At 52.7% G+C, this 15,000-nt stretch overlaps 2 protein-coding genes across 2 annotated transcripts in view; one reads left to right on the top strand and one right to left on the bottom strand.

Moving 5' to 3' along the window:
* The window catches only part of LOC133362890 (uncharacterized), a 15,099-nt gene extending 8,209 nt beyond the window's left edge, over positions 1 to 6,890 (bottom strand). Inside the window, exons 1-3 of the mRNA XM_061581841.1 lie at positions 6,829 to 6,890; positions 2,833 to 3,197; positions 1,408 to 1,821 (exon numbers count right to left, since the gene is read on the bottom strand). Of these exons, the coding sequence (XP_061437825.1) occupies positions 1,408 to 1,821; positions 2,833 to 3,197; positions 6,829 to 6,832 (783 nt within the window). The 5' untranslated portion in view covers positions 6,833 to 6,890. The remainder of the gene's footprint in view (positions 1 to 1,407; positions 1,822 to 2,832; positions 3,198 to 6,828) is intronic.
* A 2,373-nt stretch (positions 6,891 to 9,263) lies between these two features.
* Positions 9,264 to 11,687, top strand: LOC133362950 (natterin-3-like). Its single transcript, XM_061581928.1, is given in 4 exon segments — positions 9,264 to 9,288; positions 9,635 to 9,849; positions 10,871 to 11,272; positions 11,274 to 11,687. Coding segments are annotated over 4 exon segments (1,056 nt in total).
* Positions 11,688 to 15,000: the final 3,313 nt, after the last annotated feature.

The raw sequence follows: 15,000 nt of genomic DNA, 5'->3' as shown, positions 1-15,000 counted from the left end.
GGCTTCACGAACTACGCGGTCAAAATAGATGTTAAATAATGTGGGAGCCAGAGGACATCCCTGTCGCACCCCAAGGTGTACAGGGAAAGGCTCCGACTCCCGGCCACGTAGTTTTACCCGGGCCCGCTCACCATCATGAAGGTCCTTAATGATCGTGAGCAGAGGGTCAGGGACTCCGAAAGCACGAAGAACAACCCAGAGCCCAGTCCTACTGATGGTATCATAGGCCTTGACCAGGTCAATAAAGCAGAGATGTAGGTCTTTTTGGAATTCCCTACACCTCTGCTGTAGCAGACGGACAGAAAATATGGCATCTGTGCAGGACCGCCCTTTCCTGAAACCGCATTGGGGCTCCGCAAGCCTCTCCTCAGCGTGCCTAGCAAGGCAATGTTGAATAATCCTTGCCAGGACCTTACCTGGCACACTGAGGAGTGAGATGCCCCTGTAGTTGTTACAGTCGGTACGATCCCCCTTCTTAAAGAGAGGAACCACCAGGGCATCTTTCCAGTCCTGCGGAACCCGTCCAGTGGTCCAGACTGTTGTTATGATGTCATATAGGGCAGTCTGTGCACAAACGCCACCCTCCCTCAGCATTTCGCTTGGGAGATCATCTCTGCCCGATGCCTTCCCTGGTCTCAGACTCCGGATCGCCCTCAGTACTTCCTCAACAGCTGGCACCTCAGCCAGCCACTCACAGGGGGTGACCTCTTCCAATATTTGAGGCACCGCAGCCTCAGCAGGGTTATCACCACTTTGTGCCATGATGTTTTCCTGGCTGAGAGAATTTCCCTCCCCCAGGACTTCACAGAAATGCTCAGCAAATCTGCAAACCTGTTCCTGGGGGTCGGAGATTGGATCACCGTTTTTTCCTCTAATGATGGTAATAGGTGTGGCGCTGCAGGTTACTTTTTTTTAGTCCGGCAAAACAACCTCCTACCTCCTCGCGGTGCCGGACGGGCAACACTGTCGTGGGCAGTGCTGTGGGGGGAGGGCCAATGCCCATTGGCCTCTCCCCTCATGGCGTCTGTGACCACCACAGCGGCTAAACGGGGGCTCTGGACGGGTGTGAGGGGCTGGTAACCCCTCCACCTTCAATTAACCACCACTAAACCACGAATTAAACATAAACCTGTAACACGCTCACACACACACGCTCACACACACACACGCTCACACACACACACGCTCGCACACACACACGCTCGCACACACACACGCTCGCACACACACACGCTCGCACACACACACGCTCGCACACACACACGCTCGCTCACACACACACGCTCACACGCTCACACACACACGCTCACCACATACACACGCTCACACACACACACATGCTCACACACACACACCCTCACACTCACACACACGCTCACACACTCGCACACACACACGCTCACACACCTGCATGTCCAGACCACAAGAGATGATGCTGCCTCTGTCGCCTCCTCTGTGACGGAGGAATCTGGCGTCTGAGCAGATGTTGCTGTGAGCCAGGACGGAGCGCTGCCACGCCTTGCGTCGCTCTCCCCTCTCCTCCTCCACCACCTCCTCCACCTCCTCCACCACCTCCTCCACCTCCTCCACCTCCTCCTCCTCCACCTCCACCTCCGCCTCGTCGAGGTGGACGACGCTGACCGCTCCCCGGTCGTCCCCGGCGACCAGGAGCCGCTCGTCCCAGCTCAGCGCCACCGAGTTCACCTCGTCATCCTCCTCCTCCTCGTAGTCGCCCTCCTCGTAGTCGCCCTCCTCCCCTCCGAGTAGTCGTCGTCGCCGCGGCCCGACGGCCGGGCGGCACAGCTCGTAGCGCGCCACGGGCTACGCACGGGAAGACGCGCGGACGCACGTTGTGGTTATGCCCCTTTTTCCAAAAATTTATATTAAGAATAATTAGGACAAAAATATATATATATTTTTTTTTTATTAAATAGTAGCTCAACACCCAGTAGCTCAACACCCAGTAGCTCAACAGCTGTGCCTGCCAGAGGACATCGGTCTGCTGCCAGTAGGGGGTGGCGATGGTAGCCTGGGGGCAACCCCAGTGGCAGCTGCCCCTGTGCATCACATCCAGCACCACAACCATCACATCCAGCACCACCACAACCAGCACCACAACCATCACATCCAGCACCACCACAAGCAGCACCACAACCATTACATCCAGCACCACCACATCCACAACCATCACATCCATCACCACCACCTCCAGCACCACAACCATCACATCCAGCACCACAACCACCACATCCAGCACCACAACCACCACATCCAGCACCACAACCATCACATCCAGCACCACCACATCCAGCACCACAACCACCACCACAACAATCACATACATCACCACCACATCCAGCACCACAACCACCACATCCATCACCACAACCATCACCACAACCATCACATCCATCACCACCACATCCACAACCATCACATCCAGCACCACAACCACCACATCCATCACCACAACCATCACATCCAGCACCACAACCACCACATCCAGCACCACCACATCCACAACCATCACATCCATAACCACCACCTCCAGCACCACAACCATCACATCCAGCACCATAACCACCACATCCAGCACCACAACCACCACCACAACCATCACATCCATCACCACCACATCCAGCACCACAACCACCACAACCACCACCACAACCATCACCACAACCATCACATCCATCACCACCACATCCAGCACCACATCCACCACATCCAGCACTACAACCATCACCACCACATCCACCACCACCACAACCGCCACCACAATCCTCGCATACCACCACATCTACCACACCCATCACCGCCACCGCCACCCACGTGGTTGATGTCGAGGCAGCGTGCGTCCAGCCGGGATACGCCGCCGCCGTGCGCCGCAAACAGCGAGTGGCCGTCGCGGTCCGACACGGCCAAGGCCGTCACCGCGACCGCACCGCCGCCACCACCGCCACCACCGCCACCACCGCCCACCACCAGGGCGGTCACCGCCACCGGGCAGCCCTCGGCGCTCCACAGGCACACGCGGCCGTCCTCGCCGCCAGACACGGCGGCCGCCACGCCGCCCCACGCACCACCACCACCACCACCGCCACCGCCACCAGCGGTGTCACCGGCACCGTCACCGGTGGGGGTCACGCACAGCACCGCACCCACGTGGCCCCCGCTCCAGCGGCGGTAGCAATGGTCTGTTGGATCGTGGTGGGGGGGAGAGTCATGGGTTAGGAGTTAACAGGTCACAAGGAGAGACAGCAGACTCACCCTCACACACACACACAGACTCACACTCACTCGCACACACACTCACACACACACACACAGACTTACACACACACAGACTAACACACAGACTTACACACACAGAGACTTACACACACACAGACTTACACACACACAGACTTACACACACACAGACACAGACTTACACACACACAGACTTACACACACACAGACTCACACACAGACTTACACACACACAGACTTACACACACACAGAGACTCACACACACAGAGACTCACACACACTCACTCACACACAGACTCACACACACAGAGACAGACCAGGTTGCTTCCACACAGCGTTACGCAACCGATGAAAAGATATTGCCGCTCGACTGATTCGGAGTGAGACCTCTGCTGATAAACTGGAGCCGGTCATAAGCACACTGCCCAGGTATGGGAAACTCTGCACTTTCTCCACTACTGCCCCATCACCAATTGGGAGTTGTGGGGGTGGAGTGTCCGATGGTACAAAATACCCAGGCAGGTGCTTAGTTTTGGTGGGGCTGATGGTAAGGCCCCACCTCTTAGTGGCACGCTCCAGTCTCAGAAGCAGTGTCTCCAACTCCTCCTCTGAATGAGCAGCTATTACCAAATCATCGGCATACATAACGTGGTTGACCAATAGGGAGCCATCCCTTGATCGCACCCGGGCGTCGATCAGCCTCACACACACAGAGACTTACACAGAGAGGCCAATAGACTCACACAGAGACCCACAGACTCACATAAAGAGACCCACAGACTCACACAGAGACCCACAGACTCACACAGAGACCCACAGACTCACACAGAGACCCACAGACTCACATAAAGAGACCCACAGACTCACACAGAGACCCACAGACTCACACAGAGACCCACAGACTCACACAGAGACTCACAGACTCACACAGAGGCCCACAGACTCACACAGAGACCCACAGACTCACACAGAGACCCACAGACTCACATAAAGAGACCCACAGACTCACACACAGACTCACACAGAGACCCACAGACTCACACAGAGACCCACAGACTCACACAGAGACCCACAGACTCACACACAGACTCACACAGAGACCCACAGACTCACACAGAGACCCACAGACTCACACAGAGACTCACAGACTCACACAGAGACCCACAGACTCACACAGCCACCCACAGACTCACACACAGACTCACACAGAGACTCACAGACTCACACAGAGACCCACAGACTCACACAGAGACTCACAGACTCACACACAGACTCACACAGAGACTCACAGACTCACACAGAGACCCACAGACTCACACAGAGACCCACAGACTCACACAGAGACCCACAGACTCACACAGAGACTCACAGACTCACACAGAGACCCACAGACTCACACAGAGACCCACAGACTCACACAGAGACCCACAGACTCACACAGAGACCCACAGACTCACACAGAGACCCACAGACTCACACAGAGACCCACAGACTCACACAGAGACCCACAGACTCACACAAAGACCCACAGACTCACACAGAGATCCACAGACTCACACAGAGACCCATAGACTCACACAGAGACCCACAGACTCACACAGAGACCCACAGACTCACACAGAGACCCACAGACTCACACAGAGACCCACGGACTCACACAGAGACCCACAGACTCACACAGAGACCCACAGACTCACACAGAGACCCACAGACTCACACAGAGACCCACAGACTCACACAGAGACCCACAGACTCACACACAGAGACTCACAGACTCGCACAGAGACCCACAGACTCACACAGAGACCCACAGACTCACACAGAGACCCACAGACTCACACAGAGACCCACAGATTCATACAGAGACCCACAGACTCACACAGAGACCTACAGACTCACACAGAGACCCACAGACTCACACAGAGACCCACAGATTCATACAGAGACCCACAGACTCACACAGAGACCCACAGACTCACACAGAGACCCACAGACTCACACAGAGACCCACAGACTCACACAGAGACCCACAGACTCACACAGAGACTCACACAGAGACCCACAGACTCACACAGAGACCCACAGACTCACACAGAGACCCACAGACTCACACAGAGACCCACAGACTCACACAGAGACTCACACAGAGACCCACAGACTCACACAGAGACCCACAGACTCACACAGAGACTCACACAGAGACCCACAGACTCACACAGAGACCCACAGACTCACACAGAGACCCACAGACTCACACAGAGACCCACAGACTCACACAGAGACCCACAGACTCACACAGAGACCACAGACTCACACAGAGACCCACAGACTCACACAAAGACCCACAGACTCACACAGAGATCCACAGACTCACACAGAGACCCATAGACTCACACAGAGACCCACAGACTCACACAGAGACCCACAGACTCACACAGAGACCACAGACTCACACAGAGACCCACGGACTCACACAGAGACCCACAGACTCACACAGAGACCCACAGACTCACACAGAGACCCACAGACTCACACAGAGACCCACAGACTCACACAGAGACCCACAGACTCACACACAGAGACTCACAGACTCGCACAGAGACCCACAGACTCACACAGAGACCCACAGACTCACACAGAGACCCACAGACTCACACAGAGACCCACAGATTCATACAGAGACCCACAGACTCACACAGAGACCCACAGACTCACACAGAGACCCACAGACTCACACAGAGACCCACAGACTCACACAGAGACCCACAGACTCACACAGAGACTCACACAGAGACCCACAGACTCACACAGAGACCCACAGACTCACACAGAGACCCACAGACTCACACAGAGACCCACAGACTCACACAGAGACCCACAGACTCACACAGAGACTCACACAGAGACCCACAGACTCACACAGAGACCCACAGACTCACACAGAGACCCACAGATCATACAGAGCCCACAGACTCACACAGAGACCACAGACTCACACAGAGACCCACAGACTCACACAGAGACCCACAGACTCACACAGAGACCCACAGACTCACACAGAGACCCACAGACTCACACAGAGACCCACAGACTCACACAGAGACCCACAGACTCACACAGAGACCCACAGACTCACACAGAGACTCACACAGAGACCCACAGACTCACACAGAGACCCACAGACTCACACAGAGACCCACAGACTCACACAGAGACCCACAGACTCACACAGAGACCCACAGACTCACACAGAGACTCACACAGAGACCCACAGACTCACACAGAGACCCACAGACTCACACAGAGACCCACAGACTCACACAGAGACCCACAGACTCACACAGACCATGACCAATGATCACATACAGTAGGCAGTACAGTAGACAGTGGAGTACAGTAGACAGTGCGGTAGAGCACAGTAGCTCGAGTACAGTGGACAGTCGTGTACTGTATACTGTAGACAGTAGCGTGGACAGTACAGTAAAGCGTGCTACAGTAGTACAGTCGGCAACATTGTACAGTAGATGGTACAGTAGGCGGTACAGTAGATGGTACAGTAGTTGGAGGCTGCTCACCCATTGCGTGGTGCAGCGGCGGCGCGTGACGTCATCCGACTGCTTTAATGCCGTGCGTGACGTCACCCTGCGGAGTTAGTGAGCGCGTGACGTCACCCGACTGCTTTAATGGCGCGCGTGACGTCACCCTGCGGAGTTAATGAGCGCGTGACGTCACCTGACTGCTTCAAAGGGGTGCGTGACGTCACCATGCGGAGTTAGTGAGCACGTGACGTCATCCGACTGCTTTAAAGGGGCACGTGACGTCACTCTGCGGAGTTAGTGAGCGCGTGACGTCACCCGACTGCTGGCATGAAGGCGCCTGACGTCACTCAACTGCTTTTGTGGCGGGCGCGTGACGTAATCCAACCGCGTTGGTAGGCGCGTGACGTCACCCTGCGGAGTTAGTGAGCGCGTGACGTCACCCGACTGCTTTAATGGCGTGCGTGACGTCACCCTGCGGAGTTAGTGAGCGCGATGACGTCACCCGACTGCTGTAATAAACGCGCCTGACGTCACTCAACTGCTTTGTGGCAGGTGCGTGACGTAATCCAACCGCGTTAGTGGGCGCCTGACGTCACCCTGCGGCGTTAGTGAGCGCGTGACGTCACTCAACTGCTTTGTGGCGGGTGAGTGACGTAATCCAACCGCGTTAGTGGGCGCGTGACGTCAAATAACTACTTTAGTGGGAGCGCCTGACGTCACCCGACTGCCTAAGTGGCGTGGTCGTGACGTCACCCGACGGAGTTCGTGGCTGCGTGACGTCACTTGACGGTGTAAACACGTTTGTGGGCGCGTGACTCAGCTTCAAATGAGTTAGGGGCCGTCCATAAATGACGTCACGCAATTTGACGATTTTTGACCCCCCCCCCTCGTCACATGACGTCACAAAGCTCTGCCCCCCCCCCCCCCAAAACCATATTTACATTTTGAAAAAAAAAACGCTTAAAATCGCTTTAAACGATTATTGTCATTGTAGTGCGTATTTAATGTGGCGCTTCACTCTGATGTTGTAGGAGAAAACATTTATTACAAAGTCTATTTAACTAAGTAGAACGTGTTGTCTGTATTCATTTAAAGTTGCGCATTTTTATGTGACGTCACATTTCTCACCCCCCATCGTCACACATCGTCACACATGTCTGACCCCCCCTCCCCCCCCAGGTGCGTGACGTCATTTATGGACGGCCCCTTAGGGGAACCGCGGTCAGACCCGTCAAGACTTAACGAAGTTGCCTGTTTGTGAACTAAACGCCGACTAAATTGCAGTACATTGCACAATAACACAATCAAACATACACATTGCATTCGCTTTACATACATTTCAGATGAACGATGATGATGACAATGAGATTGGTGTGGGGGGTGGGGGGTTGGGGGTAAGGGGTTCATACACCTAGGGGGGGGGGGTCAGACATTTGTGACGAAACGTCGTAGTATGCTAGTATCTAATTTATTATTTTATCTTTATACGTGACTTTACCGAAAGAACAAAGAGTAATTTCTGCAGTCACGAAAGCTCCAAAATTAAGATTAAAGTTCATGTATTAGGTATAACCCTGTGAGCCATTCGGCTCTTGAATCGGGTGCAACGGCAACAAACAAAAAACAAAAACATGAACAAGAAAACATCTTAAAGTGACCATGTGACTGAGCGCAAACAGAAAATCCAAGAAAAGACAGCAAAATATTGCAGAAAAGGCACCGTACACCAACGCTGTGTGCAAAAATCCCAGTGGGATGCAAGTCAAACAACAACAACAACAACCACAAGACAACTTAGATTAAGGCCATCAGTCTAACTCTGTACTACAACAAACAAACATGGCCAAACCAAAACACGTTTTCGAAATCACCAAAATAAAGCCATAAAAGCAATGAAACAGTGATCATAGGAACTGTGACCCAATTGATAATTGGTTTTTACCCTTCTATCTGGCAACAAAACTGACACCTTTTTACAAGGAGTCATGTTTACATAGACCACAATACCTGCAGTCATAATGCAAACAAAAAACACAACTCTGATAATGTGCACTGTCCTTGAAGTTGATTGGTCCACACCCGAGACAGCTTTCCTTAGAGCCCAGTCTCTCATGGTGTTGGACCAGATGACGCCAAAAGGCGCACAACTCAAAGACAATGCACCATCAGAGTATGAGAGCTCGGGGCATTAAGAATTTACACCATTGGAACCTCCTTTGCCAGTAGCAAAACATAATTGGTTTTTTACCCTTTTATTTTGTTTTCTGTTTGCATTATGACTGCAGGTATTGTGGTCTACGCAAACATGACTCCTTGTAAAAAAGGTGTCAGTTTTGTTGCCAGATAGAAGGGTAAAAAAACAATTATCAAATAGGCCAGTTACACATCTGAGCCAAAGCCCTGGACAATGAGTGGACTGGCAAGGAATGTGGACCAGGTGATAACAGAGGACAGCGAGAGAGGAGGGATTTATGGATGCGGAGTTACTGAAGCGTGGTGTGTTACCCGCTGTATGACCGGGGATGTTACCTATGGGTCATCGGATGAAGGCACCTTCGCTGAACACCGCGTGAGCTGAATCCTTTCACACACAGAGACAATTTGCACGTTCGGTCGCCTGTCTGTGTCTTCATTGAGACTCACTCACGTTGCCTCGTCATAGCCACGGTTGGTCTTTGGATGGGGACAGCGGTCCGAGTCATTGTTACGTCCATTTATTTTTTGCGTCCACCCACGGTCATCGTTGCCAAAAGTGAAATGGGCGCTCGGTGAATATTTTCGTCACCAAATTTCTTTGCGCGAGCCCCCAAACCCCCCTGCGTCTGAACCTTTTTGATTCCAGAATCTGACGAGAGGCGACCTCCCGTGGTGGTGCGGAGGCGCTCCACGGGGTCTCAACGCCCCATCCCGGGAGTGAACGTGCACCTGCTGTGGGTGGACTTCACGGGGGAGGTGCCGCCATGGGCCGTGTCAATCTGGAACGACTACATCGGCAAGACGGTCTACGTGTGCCGGGTCTACTTCTCCAATCGCTCGGGCTCTGGGTACCACATCAAGGTAGGAAGTGCCAACTGCAACAACCAACACCTGCTGCCCACCTTCGAATCGGTTTTCCGTCTTCCTCGTCACAGACCGCTTTGGTGAACGGTATGTTAGGAGATTTGCCACCTTTGACTCCCCACTCATTTGAGGCCGAGTCGACCTTGGAGAGGCCCAGCACCCATTCAGAGATAATCGTCATTTGTGTTTGAACATCTGAGCACAACTGTTTTGGTGCCAGAAAGGGTAAAATCCAATTCTCATGTCGGCTCAAGCGACCAATATGATCCACCAGAAGCTTTTGTGTTAGACCGCATCAATGTATCTGTAACCAGCTTTTAACAATCAGGAAAGAGTAAGGGGAGATTTCGATTTAAAGCTTCTTTCGTGACTGCAGGGATTCATCTTCTTGGTTCTTTCGGTAAAGTCACGTAGAAGGGAAGTAATAAAATAATAAAAATAAAACATAATAAAATACAATTCTCACGACGTTTCGGCCACAACGCAAGCAGCCGTCCTCAGGTGAAGAACAGGTCTGTCGGAAAGACATTCAGACGCTGTCTTTCCGACAGACCTGTTCTTCACCTGAGGACGGCTGCTTGCTTTGTGGCCGAAACGTCGTGAGAATTATTGTATTATGTTTTATTTTTATTATTTTATTATTTCCATTCTACGTGACTTTACCGAAAGAACCCAGAAGGAGTAAGGGGAGACACAGAGAGAGGACAGGGACAGGAGAAAGGGGAGAAGGGGGGTGAGAATAACGGAGAGAATCAGGGACAGGGGAGAGAGAATGGGGGAGGCGATGTTTACACACCGCACCAGGTACTCATTTGAGGCCGAGTCGACCTAGGGGAGGCCCAGGACCGGTTCGGATAATCGTCACCGGTGTTGGCCATGAGCGGGAATCGAACCCGGGTCGCCTGGTTCGTAGCGCAGCGTAGCGCTAACCGCTGCACCACCGCTCCCCACTACACACACGTGGTCACGTCACCGCTCTTGACAATAACGATGACCATGATGGTGGTGTTGAGCGCAGGGGAAGAGCGTGTGCTTGTGGCCGTATGGCGAGAAGGAGTTGGCGGAGACGACCTTCGAGATCCTCACCAATGACAACGACCTCGAGATTCTGGAGTGGCGCAGGGACTCGTACGGACAGGTGCCTTCCAACGCGCTCGCCACCTTCCCCGGCCTCCACATCGGCCGCAACAGGTACGGCCTGGGCAAGGTGTGCGTGGAAAACCAGGCGTTCTTTGTATCGTGCAATGGCTACGAGTACTGGTACAAGAGGTACGAGGTGCTCACCATGAGCACGCAGCAGTTCTCGCAGAGCATTACCGACGTGCACTACGACGTCGCCAGCGCCAAGGTTCGCAGCTCGCGGCCGCAGTCCATTCAGACGGTAACCACGGAGAACCTGAGCTGCGAGAAGGTCACCAAGTACGGCCGAGCTCGCCACGTCGCTGAGCCGCCAAATGGACTGGCGCCTCGAAAGCAGCATGACGTTCGGAGAGGAAACGTCCATCACGGCCGGCATCCCCGACGCCTCCAGCATGTCGTTGACGGTGACGGCCGAGACGACGCACACGATCAGCGAGGGCAAGTCCGTGAGCGAGACCATCAAATTCCATAACTCGGTGACCATCCCCGTGCCATCCCTGCACCGCTGCACCGCGAGCATCGTGGGAGTCCAAAGCGAGGTGTCGGTGCCGTACAGCGCCACCGTCACCAGGGTCTACGAGACGGGCGCTAGGCGTGGCGGGCCCATCGCGGGCATCTACTACGGGGTCACGTGGTCTGACGTGAAGATCGTGGTGAGCAGGTGCGATCTCATTGCCGACGCCAAGCCCTGCTGAGCCGCGTTTCCACCGCCATTACGCCTGAGCCTCCCGATCATTGAAGGAACCTGTCATTCCGCCCAATATCACTTCTATTGATCCACTCATTGGATGACACAAACATAGTTTCCATCTTCGTAAATATCTGTGATCTTCGCCATCATAGTGATCCATTATCATGGACACCAGAAGCATCATCATTCCCCGTCGTCGTGTTATGAGACGCTCAGTAACTTCACCCACAATCCACAAGCACCTTGTTGCCAAGTTGAGTGACTGTCTGGTGATTTGCTACAGAGTGGTACCGTTCAATTGACCACGAAGGAACGACGACATTGATTCTGTGCAACGATTTACTGAAATGTTTTGTAGTCTAACAACAATCACTTAAATATTCTTGGTTCTTTCGGTAAAGTCACGTAGAAGGGAAATAATAAAATAATAAAAATATAAAACAATAAAAATTCTCACGACGTTTCGACTGCAACACAAGCAATCAGCATCAGGTGTGAAATCCACAGCAAGAAAATTTGAAAAAAAGTGGCGGTTCTTCTCTTCTACGTGACTTTACCGAAAGAACCAAAGATATGAATCCCTGCAGTCACGAGAGCTTTAAATCTAAAGTTGGATTAATCAAGGCGCAATAAAGATTTGAATCCAACGATGCCTGTGCTTGTCTGTTTGTGTGCGAGGGGCTGGTAACCCCCTTCACCTGGCACCGCGATGAGCTCGTGTTGGAGACCCCAGGGGGACAGGCGGTTAGAACCCCTTCTGGACAAACTCCATCTGGCAGAGCCAGACTCAACTCCCCCCCCCCCCCCCACACTCTTGGGGTTCCTCCAAGAACAGGAGACTACTTCGATTGGCCACGTGGAATGTTCAAACTCCCGTTGCGGAGGAGAGGCTGCCACTCCTCTGTCGGGAGATGGAGCTTTACTGCCGGAGCCTCTGTGGAATACAGGAGGTCCGGTGGACCGGTTCTGGCTCCAGCCACCATGAGGGGTGGACAGTCCTCCACTCGGTTAAGGGGACTGCCAAACAACAGGGAGTGGTTCTTCTTTTGACTAAAATAATGAAGGGGGTGTGGGAACATGGCAGTGAGGTGTGGGAAGCTGGGAGTCCCAGGCTACTTTGGGCTCTCCTCCCCATCCGCAAGAGGCGAGGAATGATGGTGGTGGTGGTTGCTTACGCAACCCACTGAAGATGAACATCAGTGGAGGGATGCAGGCAAGGCTGATGAGTCGGAGGCCTTCTATAACCTCCTGTCACAGGTGCTAGCCAAAGTGACCCCTCGGGATAGAGTCATCCTCTTCTTGGTTCTTTCGGTAAAGTCACGTAGAAGGGAAATAATAAAATAATAAAAATAAAACATCATAAAATAATTCTCACGACGTTTCGGCCACAACGCAAGCAGCCGTCCTCAGGTGAAGACCAGGTCTGTCGGGGAGACAGCTTCTGAAAGACGTCTTCACCTGAGGACGGCTGCTTGCGTTGTGGCCGAAACGTCGTGAGAATTATTTTTTGATTTAAAGCTTTCGTGACTGCAGGGATTCATATTCTTGGTTCTTTCGGTAAAGTCACGTAGAAGGGAAGTAATAAAATAATACAAATATGCTAAATTCCTCTTGATATGCAAATTCTTTTGTCGAAGCGCCCTTTCCCCCCCTTCCAACCCAGCTTATATATATGCTCCAAGCTCGTGTGCTGTTTCATTCAGACGCTGTCTCCCCGACAGACCTGGTTTTCACCTGAGGACGGATGCTTGCGTTGTGGCCGAAACGTCAGAATTATTTTATTATGTTAAATTTTTATTATTTTATTATTTCCCTTCTACGTGACTTTACCGAAAGAACCAAGAAGATGAATCCCTGCAGTCACGAAAGCTTTACATCGAAATTTAGAGTCATCCTGTCGGGTTACTTTAATGCCCGGGTGGGTTATGACGCAAACACCTGGGTCACCATGATGGGAAGGCATCGGTCAGATGAGCTCAATAACAACGGGAGGCTGCTGGACTTCTGTGCAGCCCATGGGCTTGTAATCACCAACATGCTGTTCCGGCATCGGCGCATCCACAAATTGTAGATGCATTCGAGGTCCATCCAGGAACATCTACTGGACTCGTGATGGACCAGCAGATGCGGGACCATGTCATTGATATCAGGACCAACCGTGTATCTGATCTGCCCACCTCCGATTAACGCGATTGCCTACGTAGTGTGAAATATCAGCTTGGCATCTGTAAGATGTGCCTGCCATTCTTCCACTCCGGTGATGGGTGTCCATCTAGGACCCCATTCAAACACACACTAGCCTGGTCTCAGTTGAGCATAGTTGCAAGTAGGAATTTCAACATCGCTTTCAGCTGGAGTTGAGGGGAAATGGGCGAGGTTTACGACTGTGGCTCATGCAGCTGCAATGGCTGCATTGGGTACGCGGTCCAGACCTCCCCAGAGACCCTGGCTAAAGGAGTTGTTCAAGATAGTTGAGAGAAAATGACAAGCTCCCTCCCGTCATCTCTACAGGATCCAACATCGGAGAATGAGGCTTTGCTCCGAGGTTCGGCGTGCAACACTCATCACTCATTGATACCAGTGATGACCGCCATTATCCATTGATACCACACACAGTGATGCTTACCGCTGCTCACCACGCCAGCACACACAGAGAGAGGACACGGGATGCAGCGAGGCCTCCAAGCCACGTGAGTTTAATTTCACACAAGTGCCTGGTGGTGATAATGGTGGTGGTGGTGATAATAACAGATGGTGCTGATGACATTGATGATAATGATGGACATTGTGGCGAGGATGATGGCGGTTATAATGATGATGGTGGTGATGGTGAGAATGGTAGTGATGGAGGTGATGGTCACGGTGGTGGTGACGGTGGTGGTAGTGGTGATGGTGGTGATGATGACGGTGGTGGTGGTGGAGGTGATGATGGTGGTGGTGATGGTGGTGATGGTGGTGGTGGTGGTGATGATGGTGACGGTGGTGGTGGTGGTGATGATGACGGTGGTGATGATGATGGGATGGTGGTGATGGTGGTGACGGTGGTGGTGGTGGTGACGATGGTGGTGGTGATGGTGGTAGTGGTGATGGTGATGATGATGGTGGTGGTGATGATGACGATGGTGGTGGTGATGATGACGATGGTGGTGGTGGTGATGGTGGTGGTGGTGGTGATGGTGGTGATGATGACGATGGTGGTGATGATGACGATGGTAATGGTGGTGATGGTGGTGATGGTGATGATGGTGGTGACGGTGGTGGTAGTGGTGATGGTGGTGACGATGGTGATGATGATGAGGATGCATCTCCAGTGACGA

The sequence above is a fragment of the Lethenteron reissneri genome, unplaced genomic scaffold, assembly GCF_015708825.2.
Source record: "Lethenteron reissneri isolate LAM-NWPU_2019-01 unplaced genomic scaffold, ASM1570882v1 scaffold_1638, whole genome shotgun sequence".
NCBI lineage: Eukaryota > Metazoa > Chordata > Hyperoartia > Petromyzontiformes > Petromyzontidae > Lethenteron > Lethenteron reissneri.
The sequence above is the reverse complement of the archived record's forward strand: the minus strand, read 5'-3'. Positions and strand labels throughout refer to the sequence as shown.